This window comes from Fringilla coelebs (genome assembly GCF_963513975.1).
Source record: "Fringilla coelebs genome assembly, chromosome: 8".
Classification (NCBI taxonomy): Eukaryota; Metazoa; Chordata; class Aves; order Passeriformes; family Fringillidae; genus Fringilla; species Fringilla coelebs.
Window position 1 is genome coordinate 13,881,736 of NC_140066.1, and position 16,866 is coordinate 13,898,601.

General features: G+C 37.4%; 1 protein-coding gene across 3 annotated transcripts in view; it reads left to right on the forward strand.

Moving 5' to 3' along the window:
* Positions 1–16,866, forward strand: part of POLR3A (RNA polymerase III subunit A) — a 32,473-nt gene that overhangs the window by 5,988 nt on the left and 9,619 nt on the right. For 2 of the 3 annotated variants that reach the window (XM_084210113.1, XM_084210115.1), the window contains 17 exons: positions 40–202; positions 394–530; positions 1,048–1,151; positions 1,828–1,969; positions 2,456–2,596; positions 3,757–3,826; positions 4,487–4,614; positions 5,061–5,199; positions 6,359–6,523; positions 6,797–6,969; positions 7,579–7,690; positions 8,994–9,112; positions 10,406–10,543; positions 11,888–12,058; positions 12,853–12,966; positions 13,653–13,688; positions 16,698–16,784. In XM_084210113.1, the coding sequence (XP_084066239.1) occupies positions 40–202; positions 394–530; positions 1,048–1,151; positions 1,828–1,969; positions 2,456–2,596; positions 3,757–3,826; positions 4,487–4,614; positions 5,061–5,199; positions 6,359–6,523; positions 6,797–6,969; positions 7,579–7,690; positions 8,994–9,112; positions 10,406–10,543; positions 11,888–12,058; positions 12,853–12,966; positions 13,653–13,688; positions 16,698–16,784 (2,139 nt within the window). The remainder of the gene's footprint in view (positions 1–39; positions 203–393; positions 531–1,047; positions 1,152–1,827; positions 1,970–2,455; positions 2,597–3,756; positions 3,827–4,486; positions 4,615–5,060; positions 5,200–6,358; positions 6,524–6,796; positions 6,970–7,578; positions 7,691–8,993; positions 9,113–10,405; positions 10,544–11,887; positions 12,059–12,852; positions 12,967–13,652; positions 13,689–16,697; positions 16,785–16,866) is intronic. The other variant, XM_084210114.1, reaches the window with a different exon arrangement.

Consider the following 16,866-nt stretch of genomic DNA (forward strand, 5'->3'; position numbering starts at 1 on the left):
TTGTCTTTATTTTCTGAATTGGATTACTATTTTGTTTAGCATAGGATATCAGGAGCCAAAACACAGATGATTATGGAAGACTGGGATTTTCTTCAGCTGCAGTGTGCTCTGTACATTAATAGTGAGCTCTCTGGCATACCCCTCAACATGGCACCTAAAAAATGGACCAGAGGTTTTGTTCAGAGACTTAAGGGAAAACAAGGTTTGTCGGAAAAATTGCTTTTATTTATTTTAATAATTGAATCACAGACTTTGCTATTGCCAAGTCTCCTTCTGCTACTGCTGTGTTGGACTTCAGTGCTGTACCTTAAAAGATGTTCTAATGAACTGTCTTAACACAACATTTTGAAAACTATTTTTATCTAAAGAGTTTTTACTGTTTTGCTTTGTTAGGTCGCTTTAGAGGCAATCTGTCTGGAAAGAGAGTGGATTTTTCTGGCAGAACAGTCATTTCACCTGATCCTAACTTAAGAATAGATGAAGTAGCAGTGCCTATTCATGTTGCTAAAATATTGACCTTTCCTGAAAAGGTAAGTAGTGTAGGACTCAAAAACTGTTTCTATTTTTTTTTTCCCCCAAGTCATGCCTCAGTGTTGTTTCTTTACTCACTCTAAAAGGGAGTGAATGTACTGCATTATGTTTGTAATGCCATTCATTGATGCTTTGCCTGTTCTCTTGCTGCTGGCAAATACAGATCTGTAGTATTGGATACAGGCAAGTGCTGACAAGATGTGGTGTAAGGAGTGACATCTTTAGAACTAAGTTTTGCTTCATATTTTTTCAGTTCATTCATAGATTTGTATAAAGGAGTGGTTGGGTACTTTTATTGGTAAGTTTCCCTCCCAGATTTTTAATTTCATTTCCTTCTGATATTCTGTTTTAAGATAGGCTGATGTTTTTCTCCTCTGTTCCTTCCTGCAAGTTCCCCTCAGCAGCTGGAGGCTGTGTAAGGGGATTGTCAGTTGAGCCTAAAATTTGAGAATACAAATGCCACAAGATCCTGAAACATGTTCTGCTTGTTTCTGATTTGAAGTCTTTATGCAACAGGTGAACAAAGCAAATATTAATTTTATGAGGAAACTTGTCTGTAATGGTCCTGATGTTCATCCTGGAGCAAACTTCATACAGCAAAGGCACACCCAAATGAAAAGGTATCGTGCTTATCTGTAATGATTCACTTTTTATTTCTCCCCATCAACTTGTTTTTGTTGGTATGTCAAGGCAGTTATACGTGGAGGGATTAAAATTTCTTTTTAGCATCTTTCATAAAGGGCAGTAGAAAAAGAATTGTCTTTATGTTCTCAGGTTTAGTGTATGAGTTTTTAAAATACTTTCTTGATTTTAAACTAAAGTGCACATAAAAATGATGTTGAACTGCATTTAGATTTATGTTCTTTTAGGGCTGAATTTAGTTGAAGTGAAGGATGTAGTACAGACACAAGTGAAAAGTGGTTTTGGGCAAATCATACTGGCTGTTTTCAAGTGAGAGCTAATCTAAAGTCAGTTTCCATGTAGGAAGGAGGGGTAATACATGAGTGAAACTTCCTAGTCTCTGATACAATTGAAATAAATTCTGTGCATTTGCAAATGGACTTTTTTCTTACTTAATGTTTGATGATTGTAGCTTTGTTGACTAATGTCAAAATACATTCATTGCTTAAAATAGCAGTGACTGATGTTCAGTCCACGCCAGTTTTGTGTTATTGCAATACAAATACTCCAGAATTTAATGGAAAAGTTGGCATAATAAACACAGAAATAATTTTTAGTTGTCTTTGTTTAGTGTCTGTTTATCTTCTGACTGAGTTGTTCTCTCTTCCTTTGAAGATTTTTGAAATACGGGAATCGAGAGAAGATGGCCCAGGAGCTGAAGTTTGGTGACATTGTGGAGCGACATCTGATAGATGGTGACATCGTCCTGTTCAACCGGCAGCCCTCTCTGCACAAGCTGAGCATCATGGCCCACATTGTGAGTGCACACGTGCTGGCACAGACAGTGCAGCCTGCAGTACCAAGCACTTGGCCTTCATGGTGTTTCTCTTATGCAAGCAAAAATAAACAGCTCCTGCTGAAACAGTGTGTGGAGCAAGGATTAATGCAGTGCAGTGCTGCCTGTGCATGGGATTTGATGTGTACCCAGGCAAGGTACTGCATGCACACTTCTTCCAAGAGCCATAAGTGACCTTGCTATCTTTTCTCGTGTGAGCATTTCATTTTTGTGGAGTTGATGTGATCTCTGCAAAGCATGTTGTCTTATGTGCTTTTTATAAATACTTCATAATGAAAATTGTTAGCTACATTTCTATAATATGTGAATACAGTTCCTGTCAGTTCCCATTGAGTTAAATCAGGAATTTTGATTCATGTTTGTAACATAAAAAGGAAGCATTTGAGTATGGCTTTTTTTAGCCATGTTTGACTGTGTGTGCATAATTTTTTTTTTTTCCTTTTCCAGGCTAGAGTAAAACCTCATAGGACATTCAGGTTCAATGAATGTGTCTGTACACCATACAATGCAGACTTTGATGGAGATGAGATGAACCTTCACCTTCCTCAGACAGAAGAAGCAAAAGCAGAAGCACTTGTTTTAATGGGGGTGGGTAGATAAAATGCTCATGTTGGGATTTTGCTGGTGATAGATGGGCTGAGTCCTTTAGTTCTTAACCTGCATGTGAAATTTGAAATACTGTTGAGATTACTGGTTGTGGATAATTTACAACTTTGAAGCTGCCTGAAAACTGCAAAAAGCACTTCAGAATAAATTAGGTCTGTTACACTCTGGTAATCTCATCTGGGGAAAATGCAGTGTAGGTAGATGTCATCAGTATGCTTCTGCCTGACTGTCCTTAGAGATTGCTACCAGTCTAGGGTGGCTCTGTTACCAATAGATCCATCATTTGCTTCTCATCTAACAGCCTGGCAATTGCAGATAGATGGACCAGCTGAAAATGAGGCGGTGATACTGGGCTTTTACTGGAGAATGCAGCTTCACAGAGAAGGCAGGAGGGAGTGGGCTCATAGAGCAGGGATAAGGGAGGGAAGGTAAATAATGATCTGATGGTTACAAGCTTTGATCTGTGGTGTGAGTCAGTAGCGCAAAGCTGAGGCTTTACCAATCTATTGCTCCTTTAGGGTTACCAAATGCTCCTCCTACTTCAGGTGTACCCATACAATTGTTGGCTGCAGCCTTTTGGAGCTCAGTGAACTGACTTGTGAGCTTAAGAGCACCCCCAGTGTGTAATTCAGGTCTATGTGGGAATGGGTTCAGGCAAAACTGCTCCATGGGTGGGAGTGATTAACTGGAGTGGTAGTTTGAGTAAAACATAAGATCATGGACCTAGAGGTAGCTTGCTTGTTACCCATCAGGAGGGATTACACAACTTGCAGTATTCCAGTTGATCCCTGTAGTGAATGTAACATCTCTTGTCCTTTCCCCTGTTCTCACAGCTAGCTTGTCTTCCCTGTTCTACCAAAACACATGAAGTTGTTTGCCACTTCTGCTTTGGAAACAGATTATGTAATTTCCAGTAACTTTTCTCAGACTATTCCTTGGTTGTCAGTAGATGTGCATGGATGGAAATGAACTGCAACTTCTGACTGCTTTTTTCCATCTTTTTGAAGAAAGCTGTAGTTCAATTTAGAATAAGCTTTGACCATTCCACCGTAAAATAAATGTCTTAAATGGTAGGTTCTGTTTTGAATAGCCAAGGGAACATCAGTGTCTTCAAAGGCATATTATCTTTTTGTGTTATGCAGACTAAAGCAAACTTGGTAACACCTAGAAATGGAGAGCCTCTTATTGCTGCTATTCAAGATTTCCTCACAGGTGTGTATAAGCTGATTTTAGAGCTGTGTGATCTAACAATTGTTCCTTCAGAATCACTTCCCTTTTTCAGATTTTTTCTATATTATAAAAGCTTCCTCCTTTCACAAGTCAAAGTGATATTATTAAGCCCTTGTTTTCCTGAAAGATAATGATGCCCTCAGAGTAATTAGATGTCTGCCTTTGTAACTGCAGTTATTACTACCTTTGAGTGTATTTGGCTGTGTTTTTCTGCAAATGAGTGTTTGAGATATTTGTGTTCAGTAGACGATGTAAACTGCTTATGATTATGGTAGAGGAGTTGATTTCACTCACTATTAGCTTTAACCTACAGTGTGTACCTTCAATGTCTCTAACTCTTTAGGAAATGTTCAGTGAACATAAGGAAGAAAATCTACAAAAATAAATGCTGAGGTGTTATTTCACTTTATGAAATAGAGTCTGAGATCAAGAGAGTAGGTTATGGACATAGACTGTTCCTAATTTTTAGACATTTAGTGTGGAGCAATTAAAGTTCTGGAAAGTATTTGCAACTAAAGCTGTCTAAACTATTGTTGTTTTGCATAGCTGATTAGTATTAGAATGAAATAATTAACATTGAGTTTGCAATGGCTTTTAAATTAAATCTAAATTTAGTCTGTCATAATACTTTTTTCATTCCAGGTGCTTATCTTCTTACGTTAAAAGATACTTTTTTTGATCGAGCCAAAGCCTGTCAAATTATTGCATCTATCCTGGTTGGCAAGGATGAAAAGATCAAAGTTCGTCTTCCACCCCCAGCAATTCTGAAGGTGTCTCACTATTTTTTTCATTTTACTCTGTGTGTTCTTGACCCATAGCAATGTTACGTGAATCTTTAAACTCCTAAAAGTTTTAAATCAAAGGTACTTTATAAAGAAGTAATTATGAATGTTGTGACGTCTTTTAGAAATGAAATGACAGCAGTGTCTTTGAGGTTTTTTGCCTTTTCTAGGCAGAAAGGGGAACATGACAGTAAGAGGGAGCAGTAGTGCATGTTTCTCTGGGTGCATGCACATACCCTTTTGTCAAGGATAACCATTCAGCACCTAGGAGGTTCAAATCTGTTTTTCAAAGGAATGCTACTGTGCTTTTCTACAAGCATGATTCTCTGTAGACATGTTTTATATATCAAGCCAGTTTACGAATTAATTCTTGCTTGCTCTTTTTCTGTAGTTGTAGCATAAACTTGTCATCTTTATTCTTCTTTTTCTCTCAGCCTGTAACACTCTGGACAGGAAAGCAGGTTTTCAGCCTCATTCTCAAACCCAGTGATGATTGTCCTGTAAAAGCCAACCTGCGAACCAAGGGCAAACAGTATTGTGGCAGAGGGGAGGACCTGTGCTACAATGATTCTTGTGAGTGGCACTTCTAAAGCTATTTTTTGGAAGTCTTCAAAGAAATCATAGAAATTGAGCTTACTGTAGGCATTGAAGCTGTACTTTACATAGGTGCTCTTGAAATGAAAAATAAAATCTTGCAGTTTTTCTTAAGAGCTGAAGTCTATTTTCTTAAACTAGAACAAAATTTTGTCATAATGCAAACTTAGTGTTTGAAGGTGAGAGAGAGGAAAGCAAAGCTTAGGAAGTGGTTGTTCAGAGAACAGTTGCAAAAATGTAGTCTCTTGATGGGGGTACTAATGCAGGGATTAGAAGTCAAGCACTATAAAGAGCTAGAATATGCAGGGAAGATAGATCCCTAGGATATCCAACCATCCATGTCCTTCCAGTTAGGATGTCAGTGGCAGATGGAATGCAAAGCACCATGGTTGAAAAGGCTGTAGGAGATGAGGAAGACTTTTCTTAGAATTAATTTAACATTCATGGGGTGGCTGTTGGAAAGGAACTTGAGCAGGCAGGCTTAGGCTGGTTCTTTGCTGCTCACAAGTGTGTGTTGAGGAACCTTTGATTTACACTAATTCTGTCATTCAGTGTTGCCTCAGGGAAGAATTTCCCAGTTAGCACTCAAGTCCTCTCTACAGATGACTGAGGGGTTTCTGCAGATGAAAGGAACAGCTATGAAGCTGGTTGTAGACACGGTGGAACAATTTTTTAAAGCCTCTAAATACTGTAGGACAAAAGGCTACAAAGCAATCCTGCTCACACTCCTGTAAGCATAAGTCATTGTCTTTATTTTACAGTCTATTAATTTTAGGAAATATGGGAAGAGTCTGTTTTCTGAGTTTAGTAGCAGCACATGATGTTGTAAACTTGTAGATTTTGTTATTGGCTGTGTTCAGTTCTTGGAAAAAAAATGCATTTCTGAAGACATAGTAATTCTCCTCAGAAAGTTCTCTGCAAATTCTCAAAAGTCTCAAGAAAACCTGGATTGTGTTTTGATTTGATGTAATAAGTGATAGAGCAGTTACTTGTGCTTCAAGAAGATGATACCTAAATTCACATTGAAAATACTGAGCATGGACAGAGCTTTTAATTAAAAATTCTCTCTGTAAGTGATTACTAGTGGGTAGTGAATGTTTTAGAAAACTGGTAAATTCATTTGCTTTTTCATTTCTAGATGTTACAATTCAAAACAGCGAGTTAATGAGTGGCAGTATGGACAAAGGAACACTGGGGTCAGGATCCAAGAACAACATCTTCTACATCTTGCTGAGAGACTGGGGCCAGGTGGAAGCTGCAGATGCCATGTCACGTCTGGCCAGACTTGCTCCAGTCTATCTTTGTAAGTACATTTCCTTGTTAAATAGTACTTTAATGCAGTAATAGAGAGCAAGCAAAATTTTTGCTTCAAATATGACCTGCTGTGCTTTTAAAAAAATAACCTTGTTTTGAAGGTGGGAGACAGTGAAACAATTATTACTGTGGTTATAAAGTGCTTGTGATGGTCACATGATGGGAGAGCAAAACTGAAAGTTCCCAATAATATTTCCTGGGTGTAATTTGTTTTCTCTATATGAGATTGAACTATCAAAATTTATTTTCTTTTTAATAATAGCTAATCGTGGCTTTTCAATTGGAATTGGTGATGTAACCCCTGGGCAGGGCCTGCTTAAAGCTAAGTATGAGCTCCTGAATGCTGGCTATAAGAAATGTGATGAGTATATTGAAGCTCTGAACACTGGCAAGTTACAGCAGCAGCCTGGTTGTACTGCAGAAGAGACACTAGAGGTAAAATTTTTAATAAAATTCACTATCCATTTGGAGTAGAGGCTTCACAAATATGTTCTTGTACATTGCAAAGTCTACAGTTGTTTTCTGAAACCTAAAAATGCAAGCAAATAGTCCCTAGGCATGTAACTTGAGCTGAGTTTATACAGGCTTCAGATGTTTGTATGCATCTTAAAATGTTAGCTTAACACAGAACAACTGAAATCCTCCAGGGTGTATTGGGGTGATGCAAGAGAATAAAATTACACAGGTAATTGGAATGGAGTTGATTACATTGATCAAGATTTTTGTGGTTGTCTTCCATGCAGCACAGTGTGACTTAGAGCTTAGTGCAATGCGCAATTTAGCTGATATTTTTGATGCTGATAAGAGATTGTCATGTTCTTGGGATACCCCTGTTTTATCCCAACAAAGACATTTTCTTCAGCAAACCGGAAATTAGGCAAGCTGAAATTTAAAATTGTTTTACCTGAAGCAGCAGCTGGGTTTCTTTGTCTTTACTGTGTTTGAATTCCCTTTTACTACTAAAGGTGTTGCTGAGAGTGATAGAGTTTTGTTTGTGTAAGTGTTTTTTAGCAAATTCTGAACCTCTGAAATACTGTATTTCAGGCTTTAATCCTTAAAGAACTGTCTGTTATCAGAGATCACGCTGGCAGTGCCTGTCTCAGAGAACTGGACAAGAGCAACAGTCCCCTGATCATGGCTCTCTGTGGTTCTAAAGGTAGGGACAGCTGAACTTGGCATGTAGGTTGCTCACTCTTTCACTTATGTGAAACTTATTTGTTCCATCTTTATAGCTTGTTTTATATTGTCAGTTGTGCAAGTTCATGTCATAGATGTTTCAAGTAGTTCAGTAAGTACAGGTTGGGTATGGTTAGTTAAAATCAAACAGATGTTCTGGTATTTTTGTGTCTTGATTTTTAGTACAAGTTGCAAAACATCTTGTTGTTCTTTAGACTATAATCAGTAAAAAGTTTTCAGTTGTGTTTCTTCTTCAAGTATTTATATCACATAGAAAAATCAGCAGTGAATGATACATTCAGAATTGGAACTAACATTTTGTCGAATCATGGAATTATTTGAAAGGGACTTGAAAGATCATCTAGTCCCAACCCCCTGCTGTGGGTTGGACACCTTCTACCAGACCAGGATGGGGCATCCACAGCTTCTCTGAGCAACCTGTTCCAGTGCCTCACCACCCTTGTTATAAAGAGTTTCTTCCTGATGTCTGATTTAAACTTGGCCTCTGACAGTTTAAAGTCATTCCTCCTGTTCTGTCACTACATGCCCTTGCATAAAGTCCCTCTCTGTATTTCTTGTAGCCCCCCTTTAGATACTGGAAGGTGCTATAAGGTCTCAAAATCCTGTGAGTTTTCATTTGTTTCTGTTAAAAATTTGAAAAGTCACTTTTGCCTTTTTTAGCTGTCTAATAAATTGTGGAAAGCCTCACAGTGACATGTTGTGTTCTGAAGAAATACTGAAATCTAAGAAAAAGAATATATTAAGTGTATAATTTTTTAGGGGGTGATGGGGAGGCATTGTTTGCAAACATATTCAGCATATAAAACTTCAGAATTAGTGACTTAATTCTTTGGGACTTTATTTGTTCTAGGAGTCCTGGTAGACACTGAACCCTTCATGAAAAGTATTGCTGAAGTATGTTTATTGAGGAAACTGAAGCAAAATACGGAGGTTAGAATCATGGGCAGTGTAAAACACAATCCATGATATAGCCCAGGATAATATAGGGACGGGAGCCAAATAATGGCATGAGTGTCTGTGACCCAAATGAAACAAAATGAAAAATTGTTGGCTGTACCATAGACTTAAGTGCCAGCCTTTGTATAAATGCTGAAATTAACAGGATGAGGAACAGAAAAGCTTCTCTAACTCTTGCATTTCTGTTTTGCTGCGTAGTTATGAGGCTAAATAATTCACCTTCATGCAAGTTAAAGCAACTCATCAGGGAAGCAGTATATTCCTAATTTGTGAGTGAAGGCCTTTCTTTTCCTTTGTCTTTTCAGGCTCCTTCATTAACATATCCCAGATGATTGCTTGTGTCGGGCAGCAGGCTATCAGTGGGTCCCGTGTTCCTGATGGGTTTGAAAACAGGTCCTTGCCTCACTTTGAGAAGCATTCTAAGGTAATTCTGTACGAGAGGCTGTGAAGGACAGTCTCTTTTTGAAGAGACTGCATGATGAAACATGTTGTCATGCTATGCTGAAGGAAAAGGATCATATATGGTCAATGTAAAATGTTTTGTGTGATTTGGGAGTTAGCAACAGTGTTCTGAATTGCCATAGGATATCTAGTTAGGTTGACTTTTTACAACTAAACCTTGCTTTGACCTTTCTAATTTAGTAAAATTAAAGTGAGGTGATGATAAAATTGAAGTGATGATGATGATCTCTTGAGAGTCCTAAAAATAATTGAAGTTTCTCACTGGTGTTATATTTGACTGCACTAATACTTCCCAGGAAAACTGCTGAATGTGTGTTGGTGTCTTTACAAACAGGTGAGAACATGCCAGATAAATCTTTCTGGTTTTTCTCTTTTTCCACCAGGAAAGGTACCATGGGTTACTCTGTGTTTCATGTTTTGGTCCTACATGAAGCAAGAATGACTCTAATTCACATGTTAATATAATTGAGTGAGATTAATTTCTTTTCACGTGCTGTTTGAAATCTACTGAACATTAGTGAAGGTTCTAGGTATGAGCCCATAGTCTAGTTTGTGTGTTAGCCAAGTGTCAGATGGTAGCTGTGACACTTAAATATGTGACTAAATGTCCAAATTTCAACTTCTGAGTTCTGTGACATACTGAATAAGTAGAAAAAGAAACAATACTTAATGGTTTAGATGAGATGATAAAATGTAGTTTTAGCTTTTTTTCTCATTTAGAAAGCATTACCTGTTGTTAAATAACAACAAAAAGTGATTTTTGACTTGAAGGGATGCCTGTGTAAATTTCACTGGCAAGAACTTTACTCAGGGGTGAGGGCAAACAATTCCAAAAAATTAATTATATACATATCTCCAGCTGTCTTTTTCCTGGCTTCCTAAATCTTCAGCAAATACCTTGGCACTACTATAGCAAAATGAACATTCTTAATTGCAGTTTCAGTTTTTGCAAGCTTCATGGAAGTGTTGGTGTAGTGTTGGGAGGGAATAGCTGGAAGTGTGACAAGGTTTGTAGGAGGAAGAAGAAACTGGTAAATTAGTTTGGAAGAAGTAGGCAAGGACTTCTGAAACCTTTATTCAGATCTAAAATACAAATATGGAACTTGAGCTAAGCAGAGCTGAGGTCATTGTCCTTTGTTGGTGAGGATATTGGCTAACTTTCAGAAAGCATTTCAGTGACAACGCACCATGTTTTTCTGTAATGTACAGAACATACTTTGCGTTTTAACTGTGTTTTTCCCACTCTTCCCTGCAGCTCCCTGCAGCAAAAGGCTTTGTTGCGAACAGCTTCTATTCTGGGTTGACTCCCACTGAATTCTTTTTCCACACAATGGCTGGTCGAGAAGGTCTGGTTGATACTGCTGTAAAAACAGCTGAAACTGGGTACATGCAGGTAACTGTCAGCAAGATTTGAGGGTTTTATCAGTCTTCCAAGATGTGGATATTTTTCATGTGCATGTCAAGGTGATGGATCGGGGAGAAGTGCAAACCTTGTGTGTTTTCAGTGTAACAGAGTAATTTATACTGTGAAATACAGGGGTTGGTCTGTTCTACTGCGAAGCTTGTAAATGAGACCTCAGCCAGTGGTACAATAACATGCTTGTATTAAGCTGTTTCCTCCTGAATATGGGTACAAGTCCTTGTTCTGTGCAATTGTTGAGGACTATTTTCTGACTAGTGTGTTCCTAAACCTGATGTGAGTGATGATAGAAATGCAGCTAAAGCTCCCTCTCAATGTCTGTTCTCTCTAGGTAAGAGGCACCTTGGCTATATAGGCTTAGACTGGTTCTTCAAGATTTTAGTGTCTTTGGCTGTAAATAAAATGTCTCTCCTAAAAGCTTTTTGCTGTTATATGCAGTCTTAAGATTTCTGTTCCAACATTTAAGTAGTATTTAAATTATAACCCTCTTCCCAGTGTAACAGGCAGTAGAAAAGCCAAGATAATTTGGGGCTGGAAGCACATCCCAAATATACAAGTAACTGTACAAAGACAGTCACCTTTTGGGGTGACTGACTAATTAGACCATTTGTCTCCAAAACTAATGGAATAATCTTGATATTTATTTCATCTTACCTTTTTTCTCACCATTGAGAAAAAATTAGCAATTTGTAGCCTAGTCAAGTGATCTGATTTGCTTTCATGGAACAATGAAGTCCATCTTTCAAGTAAAAACGTTTTTAACCTAAAATGTTTCATACCATGTTTTCTTTTTGGGAATGCAAAGGAATGTGGTAGTTAAGAGATTTCCCAATATAAGGGGTTAATGTAGGAGAAGCAGATGATGCTGATAGACAAATGGCTTTAGCAGGTGACCTCCTTGCTCAGGGAAAACAATCATTGAGTGGTTCTGCTTTCATATACAAAGTGTTGTATCCCTTGAGAAATAAATATGCTTGCAAGAATATGAGTGTTATGTCAAAAAATTCATCCAAATAAATCTCTCAAACTACATTAGGTTTTTGCAGCTTAGCCTTAAGTCGTTAGCTTTTCTATACAATGGAATTCTAAATGTAGAGTATTGTGTTGTTGCATGAAATTTTGTTGACTTTCGTGTTCTGTGGAATGTACAGTAAAGCCTGAGGGGTGATGTATGATTTTAAGCAGGTTTTCATGCCTGCTCATCACTGTGTCAGATTTATTTCCCAAGTCTGGTTTCTGTACTTCTTGTGTTGTAAATCAGCAGCTGTTTTTAAAAAGGTCCATTTTCCTTTCCTTGTACCTTTTTTTCCCCTTCAGAGACGTCTGGTAAAATCCCTCGAAGATCTTTGCTCACAGTATGATTTAACAGTCAGAAGTTCTACTGGTGACATTATACAGTTTATTTATGGAGGAGATGGCTTGGATCCTGCAGCTATGGAAGGAAAGGATGAACCTCTGGAATTCAAGAGAGTTCTAGACAATATCAGGGTAAGGATTGCTGAAATCCTTATTGAAAGTGTGAAAATACTGTTAAGCCTGGAGAAGAAAGTAGTAAATAATGGGGAAAATGGTTTTGTTCAAAGTATTTACTCTCAAACTGCCTTTTTTGAAGGGTCCTGGTCAGCCTTTTAGGATGTGTATTCTAAGAGTAATAGATATTTTTTCCAGTGAACAGAGCAATTTGTGTAAAGAGACCAAACAGCGTATAAGCTGTGAAAAGTAAAATTTCTTTTTGTGCTTAAGCGTAGTTTTGTGGCCTGATATCCAGCTCAGTAGATAAATTACTACAGGCTTAATTGGGTACTAGTTTGGTACATTGCACAGATTAATTCTCTATTAAATCAAGACATGGATGTTCCTTGAGTTCAGTTGGCCGGTGGTTGTTCAATAATATTGTCATGTTTGAGGGCTTCTATTGTTCAGTTCTGTTTTTCTGGTTGGTTGGTGTGTCATGACCCCTTCCCCGAGAAAAAAGCCTTTTGCTGAAGTAACTTTAGATTTCTGTATTATGAGTGTAAAAAATGGTTAGACCTAGAAATGTCTGAATGTATACCTTCAGATTTGCAGAAATCAGGAGTGTGGCCCTTCTTTCCACAGTAGTCTAATACATAGTGTAGTAAACCAAAACCAACCAAAAAAAAACCTCATTAAACCAACTACAAGACACAACCAGAAATAAAAAATGCTCTTATTCAGTTCGACAAATCTGTGTTCTGTGTCTTTGCAATGGAGGTGTTGTGCATGTGCTGTCTGTTGGATAAGTCTTGTTTTTTCCTGTGAAGGCTGTCTATCCATGCCGAAGTGAACCAGCCCTTAGCAAAAATGAATTGGTGTTAACATCTGAGTCCATCATGAAGAAGAATGAATTTCTTTGCTGCCAAGACAGTTTTCTGCAGGTAATTGTCTCACTTATCACACTGTGATTAACTTTTCCTTAGGATTTAAACACAGGACTTAAGCCTGTCTGGAGACTACTTACATGGCTTTTAAGGGTGAGTGAACCTTCACATGGCTGCTTATACTTTGAATTGTAAAATGCAATTTGTTTGAAAAAGCATTGGGCAATTTTAATATTTATGAGAGCAGCCACTCTCAAGACTTCCTTGAGAATCACTGATCAAAGCTGTAAAATAACCTGCCTGTGGAATTAACCTTACATCCATATCAAGCTGTTATCTTGAAGAACCTTCTGATTACCAGCAGTGATGAGAAGTAATTCATTTCATGACCTGTATTTGAAGGGTTTCTTTTTAATAGATCAGAGTGTTTCAGAGCACAAGGTAAACCTGAATTGCACTTCCCATTGATAGAGTCAAGTTATATCCGTATTTGAAATATGCTGTAAATCTTAACTGCAAGTCTGAAGGAAAAGAAATCAAATAATTTAATATTAGAGTTTGTGGATAAAGCTGTTTTTTCCAGTATATGTATTTTAAATCATATCATGAAAGTTTAAATAATTGATATTAATTTCAGAAGCACAGGTATGGCTACATCACCTTAGTGATAATTAGCTTAAGATTTTTTCAAGTTTTAGATAGTTACATTTTCTTCTTTCCTTTTTTTTTGTTCATCCTTGAAGACATTAACTGAAACAGGTTATGAAAAATATAATGAGGTAATCGTAGCATGTGTGTGCACTGTGTGAGCATTAATGTTAGTGCTTTTTAGCTAAAAACGTGTGCATAGTGCTAAAGTAATTGATTAGCATATATACCTTTCTGCTTGTTAAATTGACATAGGTGTTCATCACAGTGATTTAACTTTCCTAGTGTGAAAACCCTGACATGTTAATTAATACCCATTGCTAGATTTGAAGATTTTGAGGAAGCATTCTTTCAGTACTTGACACTTCTTCCTAAAAGTCATTCTTTAAGTCTCTAGGGATATGAGCATGTTTTTCTGGTGTTTTCCTTTCCCTTCCTCCACTTTTCCATTCCAGAAGAGAGATGCTTCTTAGTGCTGTTATTTTAGTCAGAGGTTCCGGTAATGGGCTTATCCACTCTAGTCCAGAATACAGTGTGGCTAAATAGCCTCATCCAAAGCAGCAGCACTTTTTCTTCCTGCACTCTGCCCTTGCAGAGGGAATTCAGCTGATGAGAAAACAGGTTGTTGACTGACACAGTAATTATGTTAGTGTTTTAACGTATTTGGGTATATTAAGGTACAGGTGAAGGGAATTTTTTTCCTTCTGATTGGAATTGGGGAAGTCCTTGAAAACCCTCACAATTAAAAAAAAAAGGTAATTTTTTTGTGGTTTTTTTGATATGAGGAAATAAGAGTGCTGTGAATGTGGTGCAAAGACAGAAAAAGCTCAGTACACAGCCAGTCAGTGCTGCCATATGCAGATTTGTCCTACTGGGTCTGCCTGAGATTTTGCCTGAATCTCGTGGCGTTGTCTGTGCCACTGTGCGCTCCAGTGGCTTCTTCGTTGCAAGGATTGCCATGCAAGCAGTGCTTTTGGTGTTGTAGATGACCCCACTAACCTGGCTGCTGGCACACCTGATGCAAACCCTGGGAGAGCGTGGTTTGTACTCTGAAGTGCCCTTTTGGCTAAACAGCTGCTCTGCAGGAGCTGGCAAGGCCTGTGTTGAGCCACATTTTACTGAGCCCATTTGGTCCCTTTTTGTTAATCTGGTACAGACTAAGATTTAATAGATTTAGAAGCTGTGGGAAAAATCAGTGGGTTTTTGAGTCCACTCTGGAAGTTACCTAGCTGTGCTCATAGAATACAGTGTTGCACTAAAGATTATAAATTCAGAGAGAGGCTCAGCAAAGTTTTCATTCCATTTGTAGCAAAAATTAATCCATAGTTTGGATAAACTGCCAACAGATACCTAAAAGCTGAGAAAATAAGTAATTTCTCTTTTAGGTCTTCTGCATGAATAAAAATTTGACAATGAAAAGTAAGTTTTCAGAGATTTATCTTCCACCTTTTCTGACTCTGGTGTATGGAAATAACCTAATTTGATTATCTTGTTCAGAATTATATGTAATAATTGATTTATTGCCTTGGAGTTGTTTGGATTTTTTTAGAGTACTTTGGAACTGAGGCACTGTCTAAGAGAAAGTCTTCTGCAAGTCCTGCAACATTGCTTTTTTATGCACGTGTAATAAAAAGATTAACCTCTCTAATTGCATATTATTGCCTAAACACTTACTTTAGGAAATAAATCACATTTAACTTTTGCAAATATGTTGGGGTCAAAAGCCTTTAAAATGTCCAAATATATTTGTGAGTAATGCTACTTAGTGCAGGGCAAAAACATAAGAATACATCCTGTCATTCAAGTAGGGAAGCAACTTTGAAGCATCTATCCAGCAGCACTTGTGTTGTCTGTTTTTACTTTTGAGATTGGTTCTGGTACTCACAGAAAATAATGTACTCTCTAGAAATTCTACATTGAATGCCAGTAAGAATGTTATTTTGAGAGTGAGGATTCTCTTGGAATGTAATAGAAGTGTTTTCATAATGATTCTATGAACTCAGCTGTGGGAAAAAAAAAAGGGCAGTCCTTTGGATACTTAATCATTTTTGCAAGTAATTGTCAATGCTCAGCTGAGTGTGCTGGTTGCAAGGAGTCCAGTACCTAGTGCAAAAGAGGTGATGCTGTGTAACCGTCACTCTCTTTCTTAGATAGGACTAATGGGGTAGAAAAATTTTAAAAGTATTCTAAAAAAAAAAATCAAAGTATGTGTTTCTCTATGGAGACTTTCTTAAATCATTGTTGAAATAGATGGGAAGGATTTCCTCTTGCTTTTTGTTTATATTTTGGTTTTGATAACCTTGTGTTATGGTAATGACTTGCACCAAATTCACGTTTGTGGAAGAGTTTAATCATGGATCTCGTATTTAATGACTTGTAGTGTACATGTATATGTCCAGTGTATAATGACCAAATGATTGTTTATAGAATAAATGTTGGATATTTTTCTGACAGTATTATTTCAGTTTATGTTCCAGTCAATACTATCTTTTGGGTAAGCCTGGTAAGAGAGTGAAAGGTCTATGTAGTATGACCTGTTAAATGCAATTATCTTCAAGACCTCTCCACTGCTTAGAGAAGTTATTTGAATTATATTAGGTAAAGAGTGATATGTATAAAATAGTTTGGAAGTTTTTTCTCAAAATAAAGTGCACCTCAAATCTCTGAAACGTATCCAGCAGATATACTTCATATACTTCCTCTCTTGCCACAGTCTTCCCATTTTGACACTTTTGAATAGTGAGGAATGAGTGAGAATGTGTTTGTGTCAGTATTGCCAAAAAATTAGAATTTTGAGTTGGGGTTTTTCTTAGTTTTCAAATCAATTAAACTAAGTGGTGGGTAGGAAGGGTCAACCCAAGTCAAGTATTTTCACCTGTCAGTGTGTTCTCAGGAAGGATGCTTTTATTCAGCATGGACCACAGTCCTCATGTGCTGCTACTGATTTGTGGCTACACCAAAGTGGATCTGGATTGCTAAACTCTAATGTATGTGTGTGTCTAAATTTTGAGGTTCCTATCTTCATACTGTGCATTATTAATTTATTGCAAATACTCGGAGCTTAAAGTAAATAACTTACTGTTCAAGACTTCGATATGGAGACCATGTCTTTGCTTACTGTGTTTTTAATGTGGTTTCAGGAAATTAGAAAATTCATCAAAGGTGTTTCTGAGAAGATAAAAAAAACTAGGGACAAGTATGGAATTAATGACAATGGCACAACAGAGGTAAATAGTTTCAAGGGTGTAATGATGTAGTTCTTTTCCATCTTCATAAGTTGTTGCTTTTCCAACTGTGCCATTCTCTTTT